The sequence below is a fragment of the Pleurodeles waltl genome, chromosome 1_1 (genome assembly GCF_031143425.1).
Source record: "Pleurodeles waltl isolate 20211129_DDA chromosome 1_1, aPleWal1.hap1.20221129, whole genome shotgun sequence".
Lineage (NCBI taxonomy): Eukaryota > Metazoa > Chordata > Amphibia > Caudata > Salamandridae > Pleurodeles > Pleurodeles waltl.
In genome coordinates this window covers 193,746,300-193,765,579 of record NC_090436.1, presented here as the reverse complement: position 1 = coordinate 193,765,579, position 19,280 = coordinate 193,746,300, and the positions used below count along the sequence as shown (strand labels likewise).

At 40.6% G+C, this 19,280-nt stretch overlaps 1 protein-coding gene across 2 annotated transcripts in view; it reads left to right on the top strand.

The window, feature by feature from the left end:
- NPR3 (natriuretic peptide receptor 3) overlaps nucleotides 1-19,280 on the top strand; it is a 179,643-nt gene that overhangs the window by 17,434 nt on the left and 142,929 nt on the right. For both annotated transcript variants that reach the window (XM_069220501.1, XM_069220510.1), the window contains exon 2: nucleotides 15,458-15,580. In XM_069220501.1, coding sequence (XP_069076602.1) covers nucleotides 15,458-15,580 — 123 coding nt within the window. The remainder of the gene's footprint in view (nucleotides 1-15,457; nucleotides 15,581-19,280) is intronic.

Sequence of the window (19,280 nt, the reverse complement as noted above, 5' to 3'; positions counted from 1 at the left end):
GTCCTGATATATAAATAATATATGTATCATGGTGGGACATAATATGACCCCTGAGGCCGAGAGCTCTATCTCTGTTTGATAGATCAGAAAGTAGGTCAGCCAATGACTGAAAAACCTGAGCCAGGAGAATAACTCTGAACCCATCTGTGGAACATATTATTCAGCATGCCTAATGACTGCCATCTGGGAGGAAATGGGATGAACAGGAGAAGTTGTCAATTTGCATTAAACAATGTCATGGATGCATTAACTTGGCACATTCACTAATGTGTGCACCTGCATTTGATAAAGAAAATGCTTATTTCTTTTTAATGCACCATGAAGACTGAAAAGTTGTGCTGAAAAAAAACAAAGAATTAAGAAAAATTCTTGGCAACCTCTTGATGGATCTTCAAGTGGTTTGTTAGAATCTATTCAGTTTTGACTCATGACAATCCACATAGACCACTTGCAGACCAGTATTTCAAACCAAACAAGCTCAGGTCATGTTGGGGGCTTCCAAGGTCACACTGGGGTCAAGGGCAAATATACATGTAAAGCTGAACATCCCCTTAGGCCACATGCAGCATTGATCCCAGTTCTTTGTCTTTCCTGCACAGCCTGGGTCTCAGATAGCGTTCTCCTGCAAATATACTCTTCCAATATGTTTTCAACATTGAGAGCCTGATTTAGAGTTTGGCGGAGGGGGTAACTCCCCTTATAGCCTATGAAGATCGTAATACAGCGGACGTGACGTCTGTAACGGAGTAACCCATCCGCCACACTCCAAATCAGGCCCTAAGTGTGTTTATTTCAAGGCAGAAGCAGCACTTCTGGCAGTCCAGGACCAAGAACCTTGCACATCCCTAAGCCACCAGGCAGCTGAGCTGATGCCTTCAAAAGCTGCTCCGGGGATGCAGTCCAGCAAAACCCTTGCAGGAGAGAGCTTCCTTCTCCAGACAGTCTACTGCTTTCTTAGCAGAGTTCTTATTTTAAGATTGTCCCTAATCTGAAAAGGATGCCAGTTATGAGTCACACCACTGTTTTCTTAGTTGCAATGCTAAGTAACTCCTACCTTTGGGCATAAGAATCGCTGGCACTGTGAGTAGAGTATCTCTTCAGTATTTATTCACCACGTGAATAGCCAGTTATTTGCAATGTTCACATTCTGAAAGGGACTTAAAATCAGATCTTTCAGACGTGACTGGGATTTCAAGAAGCCCACCCCTGAGCTGATTATGAAAGTTCATATCTTTTTGTGTATTATGCCAAGATTGGCCCCGCCACATAGTTGTATTGCGCAGGAGAAGGTGGTAGAGCTTGGAGTGCTCTGTCAGGAACAAGAGGCTATACTTCAAATGGTAGGAAAATGCATCTCCACACCTCTCTACTGAGTAGGAGGAAAAGGACTGGAAACTAATACAGGATAGAGCAGGATGTAACCTCCCTACACTAACTAGTTTTTACTATAAGGCCTTTCAGTAACCCACCAAAAGTGGCGAAACCTGCTGAAATGTGAAGAAGAAACATGCAAACTCCTACTTGCAGTCTGCTTTGTTGCTTAGTGCCTTGTGGACTGTTTAGCTTTGACTACCTCACACCTAGAGGCAGTGTTTATTGTGAGGTGTTGGAGTCTCCTCCTTTCCTTTTTAATGGAAACAGTGGGACAAAAGTGTGCATGTTGTGTCACCTCTGAAAGTTTCATTATTGTGAGATTCCTCACAGTCCAGTTTGAACTGTCTACAGCTAGAAGGAAAGTTTCCACAAGTGGATTATTCATTTTCTTTGTATCTGGAATATTAAAATTTGTACGGGATTCCTTGAATTTCTCTTCCAAAAGCCTTCCCTTTCCAAACTGAACATATATCAACCCTTTCAGTGGTAGCCTGCAGCACTGAGTTAACTGGTTCAATGCAGCCCAAATCTTTCAGTCTGTGTGAAACCATTGGCAAGCTTGGTCCCTCTCGCAGAACAAAGCATGTTTACCATTGCCCCTCGTATTCTTCTACGAGTTCCCGCTTTCTGGAAACAGGTATTTAAATTTTGTACTTATCTTCTCACATGTGCTCTACCTTCAAAGACAGCGGTCAGAAGTCAGACTGTCTTCCAAAGGAGTTTGAGGTTTACTTTTCCATCTCTGACTTCAAAGTGAAAGGAGTTATGTGACAATCTTGTGGTTTCTGAGAAAGAAAAGTTTTTTTTCTAGCACACAACAACATTTAATTGTCTGTAATGATCTGTGCAGATATTTCATAACATATCAGAATTACGAAGGCACAAATTAAGCACATTTTATTGTAATTCTCAGGTGGGGTGGAAAAATGTATTTTAATGCAATCAAAACAAATCAGTACATAAGGAGATGCCATTTCCACCCATTATTGTTTGTGTGCCGTATAGTTTAATCAGTAAAACTGTTTGTGCAAATGTAATGGTCATTTCAAATGAAAGTGTTTTGCCTTTAATGGCAGTACTCTACCACACCATGCATACTCCACAATACTCCACTCTACAATACTCTACTACACTCTATGACACTTCATTCTACAATACAACACTGCACTCCACCACATTCCACTCTACTCTACCCCACTCTATGCCACTTCACTCTAGGCCAATCAACTGCATTTTACACCACTTCACACCACTCCACTTTTTGCCACTCCAGTCTATGCCATTCCATTCTATGTCTCTACGACAATCCACACTCTGACACTCCATTCCACTTTAATCCTCTTTATGGCACCACACTCTATGCCACCCCACTCAACAGCCCTCCACTCTATGACATTCTACTTTGCTCTACTGTACTCCACTCCATTGCACTGCACGCTATGACACTCTATGCCACTCCCCTCTATGACACTTTACTTTACTCCATTCTGTGCCACTATATGTCATTCCACTCTATGCCCCTTCACTCTAGGGCACTCTACTCCACTTTACAACTCTACTTCACGCTACACCACTTTAGGACACTCCACTCAATGACATTCTACTCTACCACACTTTATTCCACTGTACACCCTCCACTATACTCCCCTCCACTCAACTCCACTTTACTCTACTCCATGACACTCCATTCCATTCTATGACACACCAGTCCATCGCACTCCAAGACACTACACTCTTCGTCACTCCACTCAACTCTTTGCCATTCTACTTAGCTCTTCGTCACTTTATTCTACACCAATCTCCTCTATTAACTAACTTTTAGCCATGCTGAACAGGGATACTGTATGGCCTTCAATGAAGATATCAAAATTCCAATGTTCCAATAAAGGTTAGGCTGCAAGTGGGCAGGTGGCGAGGCAAAGGGCGTTTTTGTGCCATTCTGCCACCATACAGCGTAGTGACAGGAGTAGGACTCTGGAACACTTGAAGAGCACATAGATCTCAGTAAAGATAAAAGATTTTGTTATAGTGTAGTTCAGCTAGGATAAGAACTGTCTTCACTGGACCAATAAATAGCCAGAGACTCGCACACATATGCTAGGATTCGTTTCTAACAGTTACACCTGTTTTACTCCATGTTTGTTGAGTGTTTTCTTCCCAAGGCCCTGTCACACCTTCCCTGTAACTATGGACTCATCCAATACTCCCACGAGAGGGCACCAAACTAAAACCATCCCGTGGGTGCTGGTCCATTTGGCCGTACATCGATGCTCCTGGAGGATCTATGTATTTCAGCACTGGAATGCAAAATCGAGATATTGACATGAAGCACGTATCTTCTAAACCTAACAATGGCATTGTGGGATTGCTTCTAAACCCTATAGCATTATCATATTGGAATGGCAAAAATAGATAAAACCAGCTCAGTACCATTATTTACTTCACCAAGACTGACAAAATAGATAACACCAGTTCAGTGCTAGTATTTACATAACCGGGACTACCTCAGTTTTGTCAGTAATCCACGTGTTTCAGCTCAGATTGGGTACACATGCACGTACATTTATTATACGTGTATTTAATGACATAGACACAACTTCCAAACTTAAATTGTGCTTTGTGTTGACAAAGCTACAGTAACAACTAAAACACAATATTATTGACTAAAACTGTCATATTCGAGCCACGTTTCCTTCTTACGAAGAAAACAGGAACTAAGAATCATAAAAACATCTTACTCCCATGTTGAATGTGATGTTTGAGCCATCTGGTCTATCATACAGTCTTCTTTATTGATTTCATTTACGTGTATAAAATGGAGTACACGCCTATAACTAATAGCAATATTCACAGTCCTTGAAAAAATACAATAAATGTAAGTTGAATGAACTGTAAAAATACATCTAGAAAACATAGAATACAAATATAACTTAGACAGACTAAAGTGGTAGAGAAAACTGGAAAAGGGGCATTGAAAATTGTCACACATGCAGGAACCGGGAATTAATGGTGGTACATCACAGAGTCTGCAAGTAACTCTAAACAATTGTGTTTTCAGATCATGTTAGAAAAGCAATATATCTAAAGTCACACAAAAGGAAACAGGAAGGTAAATCCAAACCCCATGTGCATTTGCAGAGAAGTCTTTAGAGGAAATCTCGGTCTTCGAATATGTGGGAATATGTAAATGCAGCCACAACTGATGCAGGAAACACCTTGGCTGCCTCATTGCCAAAACCTTGAAAGTTACATAGCAGACTTTGAAGATGATCTCAGGATCTTAAGAGGATCAATATCTATCACATTGCTCTGACCCCAAGGCACAGAATTTAGCCCGCTAAAACAAAGCTGCCATTATACGGAATGAAGTACTTCACAGAGGTTTGTGCAAAGTTGCCTTTAGCAGACTTCATCCAAGGCTCATTTTTTTACTGTTGTCAAACCAATTTGAAAGACAGCAGTCTTCCCCAGGATGCTGAACGTAAAACCTCCTCACCTAAGAGAATGGAAGAGGGCCCCAAAATAGAATACACCACACTTTTCCCTACCACTACACCTAACACACAACAACAACACATCCCAAGCAACAAATCAAGCAAACCAAATAGAGGAAAAGAACATATTAAATGGGGAATGCCATTGAAATATAAACATTATGGAGGATCAGCAACCAAACTAAATAAATAGGAATTAATGCATCATATGGTCCTGATAATAAGATGTTTTTTAGGCACCTTTTCACTCCTACATCCACTAACAATAGGACCACAACCACCATCAGATCATCTGTCACCCTCTCTTTCATTGCACTACTACAATATATCACACCACCACCACAATTCCTGGCATGCACTAGAGGTTCCACACCACCAGCCTATTGTGTTCCAAATCCTGCCATCCTTTTTCTTGGCCGCATTCCTAAACAGTGTTACCACTCTTGTCACCTTTGTGTAGGTAACTCAGAACAACTTGCTGGAGCTCTGACTTTGACATAGTCTCGACTTTCACATTTGTGACTTTCGCCGAATTATTTTAGTCAAATCAAACCTTTATTTTTTCCTGCAACTTCTCCTCTCTGACGTACCACACCGTAATACAGTGAATGCTCAGAGCTTCATTCCACACACCTATCTAGGACACAGCTTGATGTTTGAAACCTATTGTCTGAGCTAATGCTTGTGGCAAAACTTCAACAATTACAATTGTGGCAAACAATTATGGCAAATGATGGAATATCCTTGGCATAGGGTATTTCCACCCTTCCTGAATACAAATCTATCAACACTATGAGGGCGAAGTATGCACTTCTCTTAACGAACCAACCTAATCAACAGCAGTTTCTTCCCTGAAGATCTAATAGTTTCTTGCCGACACTTTCAGGTGGCATCAAGTTAGTGCCTCAGAAGAAAAATACACTTTCAAGAGACAACTCACTTTTCCCTCACTTTTGCCCGTCCTCCAGAATTTCGCAGCTAACTCACTTTTTTGAGCATCTGATTTCCTGCAACAACTGCATTAATTCTCAGAAAGTCTTATCTCTACCCGGCTTCTCTTTCCATTCTTCCTCCATTATCACTCCCAAAGTCACAGTGCATACACCCACCACATCTTCCACTAAAACGTCATATACGTCACTTTCATCCTAAATCCCTCCTAGTTGTGACAAGCATCTGTGTGTTTTCTGCTACTGGGAATGCATTCAACATAAAAAGAATTACTGTAAGGAAATTAAACATCTCCTTATTGGTAAAGAAATTGAATCCAGGACCTTTTTCATAAACACCACCTTCAGCAGTTTATTATCAGTGCACACCTGGGTTGTCCTACTCCAAATCAAGTTCCTCTGTTTCTTCAGCGCTCAATAGAAAGCAAGAACCTACTTTTTAATTACACAGTAATTATATTCTTAGACTCTTAAAGTACGAGACGAACACATTATCAACAGCTCTTCGACATTTTTTCTCGGAATATGCACAACATCAGCACATTTGGCACTGGCATCTGTAATGACAAATATCTCTTCCGTACAAAAACTTGTAAACAAGGAGCCTTCCCAAACTCTTGCTTTACCCAAGTAAACTCTTTAGACACTCAAACGGTCACCTGAATTTCGCTTTCTTTGCAACAGTGCTCTCATCATGACAGTCTTGTCAGCATAGTTCTAGTTCTGAAGGAACGTAACATATTACTCCATCTTTTTCTTTTAGAAAAACTCAAGTCGTCCTTATTACTTTGTTCCTTCAACCCAACATTTGTGTCTACCACCTCTATCTTTGGGCTAATTCTTTTTTCTGAGATTAAGTATCCCAAATAGTTCAACTGCTTCACTCCAAATTTGCATTTTTCAGCCTTCAGGTTTAATCCTATGTCCATCAGCTTCTTCAACATTGTCCTTACTCACTTATCATGCTCTCTCTTAGAGTTTCCAAATGATTTCTTCACTTACTGTGCAACACTTTTCTCCTTAACCATACACACTGTCTCCTTCATCTCATAAACATTCACATTTACATTCTTAGCATGTCTCTCTTTACTCAGTTCACTGACACATTTCAGCATGAGCTCAACTTTTTCTCCAAAACAATCACTTCATCCTTTAACCACAATTCCTCTCTGATCTTGAACTGTTGCATCACAGAACAAATTGATCATTGATGAATTTGTTCCTCTGCAAATGCTTCAATTTTGCAACTCGATAGCAACTTCCTTAGGTTTCTAATATATTCTCGTACTGATTTGTCTTTCCTTTGAAGCCTTATCCCAAAAGGATACTTTCTCATTATTATGCTCGCGCGTGGAAGATAATGCATGGCTCAGTTCTGGTAAATTTGCCAAAACACCTTCCCTTCTGCACTCAAATAGTGTAACAACAATATTTTGTTTCTGCTCAGCACTCAGATTTGTGCCACATACCATAACATAGTTTGTAAAGACTTTCTTCACTTACTCCAACAAATGTTCGGTCTGGTATAAAAAACAGAGATGGGTCATATTTTGCATTTCTCTTATGTGTCACCTTGGCAGAAACCAGTTACTCGCATTAATATGGCTATATGTGAGACATGACTCAAGCCAAATCTGTGGTGTGGTGGCCACTAACACCAGGGACTACTGTACAAATAAACTATGGCGTACCTATCACTGTGCAGAATAAGCACCCAGAAGCACACCTCTTGTAGCTTGAGATTATGTAACCTCTTCAACTTTAGTAATATATATATATATATATATATATATATATATATATATATATATATATATATACAAGTTAGCCCAAAGCTGTCTTTTAGTGCATCTCATCAAAGACTCCTTTTCTCACAACAGCCTTCAAATGACAACATTTTTCCCCAGAATGCGGAATATAAAATCACACGACCCAACAAGAAAGCAGAGGGACCCAATATGGAATACACCACACCTGCCTTTTAGGTTTCAATGGTGTCAAGGTTGAAGTAGGTAAAATCATTTATAAAGTCAAAGATTGAGCAGTTCAGCAACTATATCAGATTAATGTACATTGTAACCTAATCACCAGCTTACATAACTGTCAATAGTCAAAGATTTTGCAAATGGGTATCAGATTCCATTCTTGCAAAGGATCGAAAGAAGGTCCAAAAATGATTCATAAATAAACATTTTGTCCGTGGCATTGACAAAATTCTGCGTATTATTTCCTTAGATAATTTAATCTTACAAATATGATGATTTTAATGCTCAGTAGCTCTCATATCATTCGCCGGGCAATAGCTGTCAATCAAAGAAGACCCTAGAAGGAACAATTGAGTGGCATCACTGTCATCACTGGATGCAAGTGCCAGAACATTTGTCAAGGATCCCAGCAATCCCAAAAAGAATCATTCTATTTGTATGAAATTATAGAAGAAAAGTTCGAATTTATTGTACACATAATGGGCCATATTTCCCAAAAATTGTCGCATCAATAGTGATGCTCCAGTTTTCTTGCGGCCCCCAACGTCACCATGGTAGCGCTGTATTTACAATATGGCGCACCATGGCGCATGCTAGGGGCAATGGCATCATTTTTTGGACGCTGTTGTAACGCTATACTGGATTAGCGTTAAAAAATGACGCTAATCCAGTATATTGTTAAGAGGCCAATTGAAATCAATGGAAGCCTAATTTTAATGCCTGCTTTGAGCAGGCGTTGGACGTGAGGATAGAAATGGCGCAAAGGAATTTTGCAGATTCCATTGCACCATTTTTAGTGTCTCTCTAATGAGGGAACGCCCCCTTCACATAACATCATGTATATATTATGCATATTGTGGTGCAAAAGGTTTACAAGGTGGCGCAAACATAGTTTGTGCCACCTTGTAAATATGGCGCTATAGAAGTGGCCCATTAGCACTACAATTGCAGCTAAAATGTTGCTGCAAATGTGGGGCTAAGGGGCTCAAGGGCCTTGTAAATCTGGCCCAATGTCTTTAATTAGAGCTGACCAACTTGCCACCTCCGGAGGCTCTCAACACATCAGGAGCCAGGATACCATCAGACTGGAGAAGAAGAATGGGACAACAGGCCTTCCTCATTTATGCACCCAGGATCTGGAATGACATCCCCCAAATCCATCAGAACTGTTCCAACCCTGCTCTAACGTACGAATCATCTGATGACATCTCTCTAAATACATTACATCATGATTCATTAATAGTTTAATTTTACACTTAGAAAGCAGCAACTCCTCCAATTATATGTTGACTGCTTTGAACCCTGTACAGGTATTCTGCTGCCTTTGGCTAGATTTGTTCTATGAATAGCTGTATTATATATTATCAACGAGGGAGTAGGCAGGTTATGTGTTTACTTGTTCACATGTATGGTTCAGTGTTATATACCATCAATGAGGAAGTACGCAGCCCATGTGTTCCCTAAATTCAAACAGATCCCTTCAGGCATGAGCTCTCAAGAGACTTTTCTTTCTTGTCACACTAATTCAGTAATGTGTGCGAATAAGGCATGCAGTATCTTCAAGCTAAGATTGAAAGGTAAATTCATTACTGAGCACATATGAACAGTCAACACCGTGCAGACATCTAGACGTTCCCAACTTCTTAAAACCCTTTTCTCCAAAGATGTTCTTACTGTCCATTTTGTGGCTGTTACCATCACTGGGAAAACCTCTTATGCACAAAAACCAAGCGATCCAGATGTAAATAGCGTGTAGGGTTGTGTGTAATTTTTATGACAAAAGTGTAATCTGTAGATTTCGATTCTGGGATTACTGTGATTTCTTGTTTTCCTTATGCCCTCGTGTAGCGTTCCCTCCCAGGAAAGCTGATTCCTGCAGAAATGTCTTGTTCTAATGGGCAGTTGCAAGGGAGAGCTACACAGGATCATTTTTCTTGCACACAGATGGTGAAAATGGGGACTTTGCAATGAAGTGTGTCATATAAATTTTGCTTTTTATGAGCGTAGCCCCTCTCACTTAGCACGTGTAAAGCCCGTAGTTTTTGAATAGTGATATGTAAAAAAATGACACATTGACAACCCCAACTGTGAGCAGTTAAAAAGATGCTGGGAGCCCCATCACTGCACAGATTGTTCTCGACACATATATAGTGATGTGTTATTTGTTTTTATATTATACCTTGACTGAAGAAGCACGAGCTTCAAGCCAAGCACCACATTAGGATGTCTTCAATAAACGTTTTTTTTTATTTTTTATTAAAACATAATTGCTGGTTAAAGACCAAGCTCAGATACGGTTATCTCTAAAAAGGAAAAATGCTATGTGTGACATAAAATAATCTTAGATAATCTTAGCGCACGGTCACATATGCACATATGTGGGTGTGTATTTATCTATATGATTACAGAATCAATGTGTTCGCAAAATGTAATCACAGAAGTTCATACACTAGTGGCCTATTTGTATATTAGCCATTTCATAGCCAATAAAATTCACACGAGCATTACCCCTGGAGAGGCTAAATAGAGGTCGTTTCTGAAGGATACACTGGTCCTTTGTTGGCTGGAGCGGCTGAAAAATGTTTACCATCTGAAAGTTGGTCTAGCAAAACTAGCAACAAAATAAAGGAAGAGAATCTGCTTTCTAAAATAAGGAAAGGAACACGAATATCCTCTCGGTCTCATTTGCTATTTCAATACTTTATGTACAATTTGCTGCAAGATGTGAATATTCAAAGATTTTACTTTATGTTTTTGTTTACATTTTCCATGCAGGATAATTTCATATCTTCTTGGGCATTAGGTATGGTATGCCTTAGTTGTCGATCCCTCTTTGCATTACTCTACCAACAATGCATTTTATTGCGGCACACATTTCCTTTTCTATGAAGAAAGGCCTCAACTGAAATATAACATGCCCCGGTTAATGGAAATGTGGCGTTTTTCTACATAATGGCAATGCTCACTTTAGAGGACCAGTTCAAGCAATAAAACTATGAAACAGACCAGCACTTATTACAAGGTCCGAGCAGGTCAACTGCGCGCCATTTCTTTGTAATGACCAAGGTCACAAGCTGACCCTTTTGAATTGCTCTGCATTCACTGCATACTTCAGAGAAACTGTTGAATGTGAAGGGTTTGCATGCGACTCTTTCTACGGTATATAAATGATTATTAATTATTTGGCCATAAACATGGCAGGGGTGTTGCGAACATAGCACCATTGTGGAGGCAAACTGTATAAGAGGCCCTGCAGTCGGATGACATGCCAGGTGCAAATGTTTGTAAGTTAAGATTACATATTGCACCCTTGTCGCTGGATCCCCTGCTGTGCAGAAGTGGCCTGTGCTAAGTAGACTCAGCATATGTTTTACTTTCCCAAAACTCCTTCAAAGTACTTTTGTGCAAGGTTAAAAAAATACGGGTGTGCTTCTCAAAATTCACAGAACAGTTGCAATTTTAATACTGAAGTGCAAATGAATTACGAATTCAAGAACAAAACTTGTTGCGTGTCTCTGACGAACGGTGTGTCGCCTACATCGGTGTGTCGCCTACGTCAAAAATGTTTAGTAGATCAATTTATAAATGCAACTTAAGTTCGCAAAAAAGCAAACAGGACTGGATTGGACCACCCAGGACCACTCCGCTTTCCGGAGACTCCTAAAAACCTGGCTATTCGAGCAGCAGTAACCCCCCCTTTCCCCTAGCGCCTTGAGACCCGCACGGGTGAGTAGCGCTCTTTATAAATGTTAATGATTTGATTTGATTGGGAACCAAACTCACACTTGACAAAAACGTCTGTACCAACCCTTCTCCCCTCTTACCAGCACCCATTTTAGACATCAATCATCTGTCTCGTTCCCTCTCGTCTCTTTCTCTCTAACTGTCTTTCTTCATCTGCTGTCACTTACCGTCTACAGTCAATCCCTTCTGATTACTCTTTATCTCTTGGAACATGAGCACAAGTAAGTACTAACAATTCAAGAACTCCTGGGGATATTTATGAATCCCCAAAAACTGAAAAGTCTACTCAGAACTAAGGAACAAAACATACAGGAGTAAATCTCAAACTTTTTGAAGGACATCCTAATGAATTAAACTCTTCAGGGTTTATTTGTTGATAAATGTTAGATTATTCATGTTCTGTTTAGGTTTATTATTACAACAGACCATAGTTGATTTGGAGAGCAAGAAGGGAATGGATGGATTTGCATACAGAATTATTAAAAGTCAGATTCCCATGCTCCCTTTTGACTCACCCTCTTACAATTAGAGTAAGGTCCTAGCCATCCTTTTTTGGAGCAGGTCCAGCTTGAGGGTCGCCTTTATGATGGTCAGGTTGAACAATGCTCGGAGCATGCAGGGAGGAGAAGGCTTTCCAATGATCAGGTGAGAGGAAGGATGTTGAATAGAATCTAGATGTGGTGGTTCTATGGCAAGCCTTCACTTCTCTTTCAATGTAGATAGGCCCAATTTTGTCTTAGCAATTATTAAAGAAATCCACAATGTTAAACTTCTAAACCTGAAGGAGTTGCCACTTGCCTTCCCTTAAACAAAACAGTTGATTTGATTTAAATAACATCTATTCTTAAATCCTGATAAAAAATAAAGTTTTGACATGTCAACGTGTCTGATTGCATGGCCCCCGGACACTAGGTGTAACTGGGGCCACCGGAAACATCAGTGTACCTAATCATAAGTACCATTGAAATGGTGGGCCTAATTCAAAGAGATTCATGATAATAACATTGAGTAGATGTGTTTTACTCCTGTTGTAGGTGTCATTTACTCCTGAATTTGGAAGGCGATTCACAGAAAACTCTTCTGTGTGTGCTTGTTTCCTAATCCAGGCTTAAGTGTTAGTTTCAAGGAATAAGACTTGTTTATTGATCCACACAGTTTCTTTCTGTGAATAAGCAGTTCTAAGGAGGGAGGAGTATTAGCACTCCCACCAAACCTGCAGTTCTCCCTTTCTTAATAAGGTCAGAGGAAGTGCTGGGATTTCAACAGAGAAGCTTCCAGTGCCTCTGCCATTGAGATCTCTGGCTTGGTGGCCCCTCCGCTTCAGGTCTTTGAGGTCTTAGTAATGGTGATCCTCTCTGTTTAGGGTAGGGTGATCATCCCTCCTTTGTCCACTAGGGGTAAAGAAAATGTACAATGGCCTCCAGCCTCAGGGAGATAATTCCTTGCACTCGAGGGCTATTTAGTGCTTTTTTGTTTTCTGATAACAGGATCCCACTTTGGGAATTTATTTTCAGAGAACAAAAAGTTTTTACAAGCAAGCATATCAAACATGTTGCCTGCTCACCAAAGCTTCTGTGCCTTAAGTGCTACTGCTGCAGCAGCAGCTCCAGTGAAGGCAGAAAGATCCCAGTCTGCTTGGCAGGGATCTCTAAATACAGCAGATGGGCATTTTTCCCAGGAGTGGATGTTATGGCATCCACTGAAGTGGTGGACCGGAAGGCCACCAATTATACTTTACATGAGGCCCTTAGTTAAGTAATCTAGGGCTAGATGTGCATAGCATTGTTTTTGCGATTTCCTAATTATGAATCTTTGCAATTCGCAATTAGGAAATCGCAAACAGCTGTGGACCACAGTGTGTTTGACACGGTTTGGGATTCCCAGTGGATCGCAATTGACCTACCTCATTAATATTCATGAGGTAGGTAGCAAATTGTAACCCATTGGGAATTGCTAAAAATACAGGGATAGTGGCCTGCTGGGGACACCAGACCACCATGTCTGTGTTTGCTTTTTAAATAAAGCAACAATTTTAGAAAAAAATGCAGCCATTTTCCTTGAAGAAAAATGGGATACATTTCAAAAAGAAACATGAAAAGTTTTCTTTTCATAATTTAAGAGTAGGCAGTGGTCCGTCCGACCACTGCATGCAGTTAAAGAATATTTGCACCCACATTCACAAAGACGAAGGGTTCACTTGGGGACCCCTTCCCATTTGCGAATGTGTTACCACCAAATTAAATTTTGTGGTAAAAAGCTAATGTTTTGCAACTGCATTTTGGTTGTAAAACATTCATGCATACCACTGTGAGTCAGTATTAGGAAGGGGCGCCATTAACACTCCCCTTCCTAATACCGAATCGCTAACCTATTTTGTGATTCAGTAATAGGTTATCGAATTGTAAAATAGGTTTTGCTACTTAGGAAAATGCTTTTTTCCTGTCTCAAACCGCCCAATTAGGCGAATCGGGTCGTTTGCGGCCTGAAAAAATCTTCGTACATCTGGCCAGTAGTCCTATAAAGCACCCGACCCTCTAATGGAAAGATGCAATGTCCCTGAAAACACACCAAAATCAAAGTTAATAAAAAGGTTTGCGTGTGTTAAAATTCCTAATCCTGATTCACAAAATCGGAACTGGTATAATTTTTTTTGTACAAATTACATTTGGGAACACAGAAATATGCCTGCATGGTGGCATTTTATAAATTGCACAATCAGATGTTAACGACCGGTTTGTGGCTGTATCTACCATTGAATGAGGATGAACATTCAGATAATCATGTTTATGGACCCTAACGAGGCCCCTTCAGGTGGTTTTCCACAAATGTACTTTTGTCAAGAAGTGCAAAATCAAACCTGCTTTGCAACTTGTCTGAAACTGCTGAAGTTGAAATAGGAGTCCAAGTCCGAGACTTCGTGTAAAAGGGCCCCCCTGTTGTCAAATGTTCTGCATAAAAGTTACAGCCTGCACGGGGCGTTGATTGGGTCTGAACGGGCAAGTAAATTATGCTGATTTTTTCAACGTATTACGCAGGAGATGCGTCTTTTGGGATTAGATAATAACGGCAGCCATGTGTATCAAAAGTTAAAATCAGTTCTACGTTTTTGCAGGGTGTGGCCTTTTGTCCAGCACAGGACCATCATTCTTTACATTTAAGCCTGGAATGGGCCGTCGGGCTGTGCAGATGTACAGCTCTTTAGTAGTCGCCCACATCTACCCCGAGGCAAGTGAGGCTGTCAGACCTGTCGCCACAACCCATGCTCCCGAGCCTCCTTTGTGCCACTGCATCATGTGCTGTCATGTCCCCTTATGCCGCACTCTGCCTCCTTTGACCCTGCGCCTCACGTGCACCTTCTGATCCCCTCCGCCCCCCCTGCAGATCCCCCGTGCCTCAGTGTCCTGCCCCTGCCAAGGTCCTCTCCTTCCAGTGCAGCGCGTGAGTGACACCAGCTCTCCCTGAGACTTTCCCCTCCAAACCACGTGCTATTTGTCATTTGTATTACCCTCGCCCCGTGGCTCTCTGCCCACAGTCATTATTTGCATCTGTGCCTCATTCTTCACTGCTCTTTTTCTAACTGCCCACGCTCCTATGCCTCCCTGCCAGTGGCCTTCATGCCTCATTTCCTGTGACACTGTGCTTCCTTTCCCATGCCACCGTTCAGTGAGAGATAGAGAGAGAGTGTGGTGTGTGTGTGTGTGGTATACAGCTAAAGTTAGTGTATGCCAGTGCTTGTTGCATCCTCACCTGTAGCCTGCAGTTGTTACGCACTGTATTTGGTGGCCATGACCTCGTGTTTACAGTCCCTTCAATTCCTTATTCGGTTGTTGGGAGTTTTCTTTCACTTGGCGCTTCTTCCACATGTTTTCGCGTCAGCGTCTTATCAGTGTTTTTCTATCCTCCTCCCTAGTTGTGATTATGTGCGCTGGCAGTGACACCATCAGGAACATCATGTTGGCTGCTCATCGGAAAGGAATGACGAACGGAGATTACGCTTTCTTCAATATTGAACTCTTCAACAGTTCACAATATGGTAACCTATCCTTTTCTGAAGTGTCTTAAAAGCCTGTGCCAGACAACATTTCTTAGGGATTGCAGGTTCAATTTTTCCTCAAGTGTGTATATATCTATCAGATAAATGTAGTCATAACCTCGCATTATTACTTGGTTATTGTTATAATATTATTAGTATTTGTTTTTGCCGTAATAATAATAACAATAATAACACAATAATACTAATAATTGTTATTATTAGTAGTAGTAGTAATGTTTTAATGTGCTTGTTAGAAACTACTGTATGACGCATCTCAAATTTGGAAGTTGCTAGCATGATCATATAGGTGTAATGCACCAGAATATCGAGTCTTATACATTGTGCTACAAAAACATCGTAGAGTGTCAACTACATAGGTAAGGATCGATTTACTATTCTTTACTCAGTCTTTGTACTTAACAATAACTGTCTATAAGCTCAAGGTACATAGATGTGGAGTTGAGAATAGTAAATCTACACTCACCTAGGTATTCTTGCCTTCACAGTATTTTGGAGTCAATATTCTGACTGTAATATTTTTGTAGCACAATATTTTTTGTTTAATATTCAAACAAACAACCACTAATACGTCTCTACATTGGTATTAGTACTTATAGAATGCAAACCTACATAGTAAGTGAATGAATTGAAGACAATCACTGATCGGGTACATGAAGGAGTTGGGGCGCGGAATTCCAAATCAGGGAAGACTGATACTTTGTCGAACAAAAAGGATGCATTTATCAATTCAGCCTTGCCTGTGATGGAGCAGGTTTTCCACGTGATGTTGGCCTGGAGTACTATGCAAACACAGATCTTTAACAGTGGGAGTGATGTGATCATGCATCTATAGTGCTGCGATTCAAAGGCAACATGAGCAATGATCATCAATAAGGAAGGTTGGCAATGGAATGTTTGGCCAGTGTGACTTTACCACTGTACAAATTAGAGAGGAACAAGCCCTATTTGGTGTTTCTGAAATGTGAGTCAGATAGTTGCTGTTTTTCTCTACAAAGCTGGTATCAGACTCTCTCGGTGTTCCACATGATGTGAGCTTTGATGGGCAGGTTATTGTCTGATGATAAGTGTGCGACTTGTAGCATTAATCTACCCAGCTACATATCAGAGTGTAAGTTTCTGAAGATGTTGGTGATGAATTCAATCTTAACCAGGTTAAGTTTTAAGAAGACACTTGCTGCCTTGGACGAGGTGCAGTCAGTATTTATATATCCTCGATTGCTGAGACTTTCCAATAGAGATTAGTGCCATCAGCAGAGTAGTCAATCTTAATTTAAAGATGGGGCAGGGGCCTTCCAACGTGCTCAATGTATATCTTAAAGATACAGGGAGGAGTGATTATACAACTAGGGTTGCCACCTGGCTCCGAAATAGTCCATCTGTATGAGATAGAGACAGTTCGAAAGTTATGAGGGGACCGTAGTGCAATGAGAGAATGTTGATCGGCCCTTAATAGTCTACAGTGGTGGAGGCTGCAGAAAGATAAATGCAAGAGCAGGAGTCATAAGCCACTGTTAATAGAGATCTCAGTAGTACTGTCCACAATTTGATGGTCAAAGGCGTAGTTTTGGAATATGGTCTTAAACATGAAATATGGTAGTGTAGAAGATGTATTTGTTGGTTTCTTCCTGCAAGTGGATAGGCATGGCTTGTTTTATTTTTTCCCAATGATTAGTAGTAGCGACATGATGAGATGTTAACTGTTAAGTAGGTTTCTTAAGTAGCAACATTATTCATTCTGTTTTGTTTGTGTCAGAAATGGTGTATTACTTTAGAGAGTTGAGGAGGTGTTGGGTATGCTGAGGACAGATGTGAGCAAATCTACAGAAAGAATTTAGTTGTAGTGAATGGAAGTATGACAGCTTTTTAGGCGATGTCCTTAAAGGCATTGAGGATATTCACGAGGTCTGTATTTTGAAGGTGGTCCATCTTGAGTGTATTGCATGGATATGATTGGATGAACAATGTGTTTCGCATGACGCCTAACCATGTCTGTTTCTCATTAAAAATGTTGTTATTGCATTTGTCAACCCTGTGAAGGATCAGGGGATCTGGAAACAGATTGATTCAGTAGCCAATGCCCATAAATAGGCTCTGCATCTATTAGAGGCTCATGCAAATGATGATAAATTGTAGCTGCCAGGTGGTGGTGCTGATATTCTTGCAAGGGGAACACAGAGTTTTGCAGGGTCATCCTGGAGCTAGTTTTTGTGCTACAGTTTGGTGGATGGTAGCTCAGTCTGGACACGACTGCACAGTGGACTAATGCATCCACTCCAAGGACCTGTGTTCGAAGGCCTGTGAGTATACTCTGATGTTCATGCTTCTGAGGTCGAAAATTGGTTCTATTGAGCAGGGTAACAATAAACATTGTTTTGCTTTCAGTAGGCCCAAGTGACCTCCTTGGGGATTAATGATGCCCTCTATGAATACACATTTTATATTATGTCACATGTTTTCTGCTTGGGGCCTGATCACTTAGTGTTACTCAGTTGTTGGATATGGTGCCACGTTGATTGCTTCAGTTTAAGCTATCACAGTTTCAACAGAGAATAGTTTTTGATTATGGGTTTCCAAGCGTCCATCTCTAACCTCTGTTAGAGATTGAGCCATGCAAATATTTGGAATGAGTAGTGTGGTCTCAGCCCCTCTCCTGGTTTGTGTGCAGGGGCAAGGGGTCAAGGGAGGGGTGTCTGAGATGACACACACATGCCAATAAATGCATCACCCAGTTGATTGTTAAGCGGTGGGACCTTTCGTTAGGTGTGTCATTGTCTTGGGATTTTCCTGTGATTTACAGCACTCACAGGCCAGAAGCTCGTCCATCTGATCCTGTGAAGTGCTTGTTTAGACCAGTCTGTATCTTCCTTCCAAAATATCACATGGCATGGATAAGCAAACAGAATGATTGTTGTAAGCTGAGACCTGATGTAGGTTAATTTGAAATAATGCTTTTAAAAAATGTTACCATGAGATACGTAACTCATCATCTTTTGCTGCTTTTATCTAGCTCCTCAAACACAACACACACAGATTGGACACAATTTAAAGGTTTCAAGGAGGTTCTTTATAAATACAAACACCAGGGGGTGGGGAGGTGGTGCAAATGGCTGACTGTGCCATTATTGTGGATGGAATTATTACAAACGTCGGTCCGGACATGGCACATAGAGTGTTAGGAATAAACATTTAACCCTAATATGAGCGATCTTCCTGGACCGTGAATCTGTATAGAATGTTTTAAACAGCATGGTTCCGTCATGCTTGTGGCCCATGCATTGGAATTGTGAAATAGATCTTGACCACCACAGGCCATCATTTTCTTAGTAGGTTAACGGAAAGGGACGTGTGGTGTAAGTATGTTCTAAAAAACAAGGATCCCTTACCATGCCAACACAATATTCAATGCACATAGAGATTCAAATGAAATCAGATTTTTCTTTTTCAAATAGCAATTGTTTATTCTAAGCAATCTAACGAAAATAAGAAGAAAATACACATTCTAAAGGACATTGCAGTGAAGGAATTAGATTAAGCGGGGGCAAAACACAAAAATATCAGTCACAAATATTGTGATTATACAGAATTCAATCAACTATATTGCAATAAGTTGTTGTATTTGGACAATACCATTCCTCAATAGCATTCCTCAATAGTATACCACTGCTTATACATGAAATCA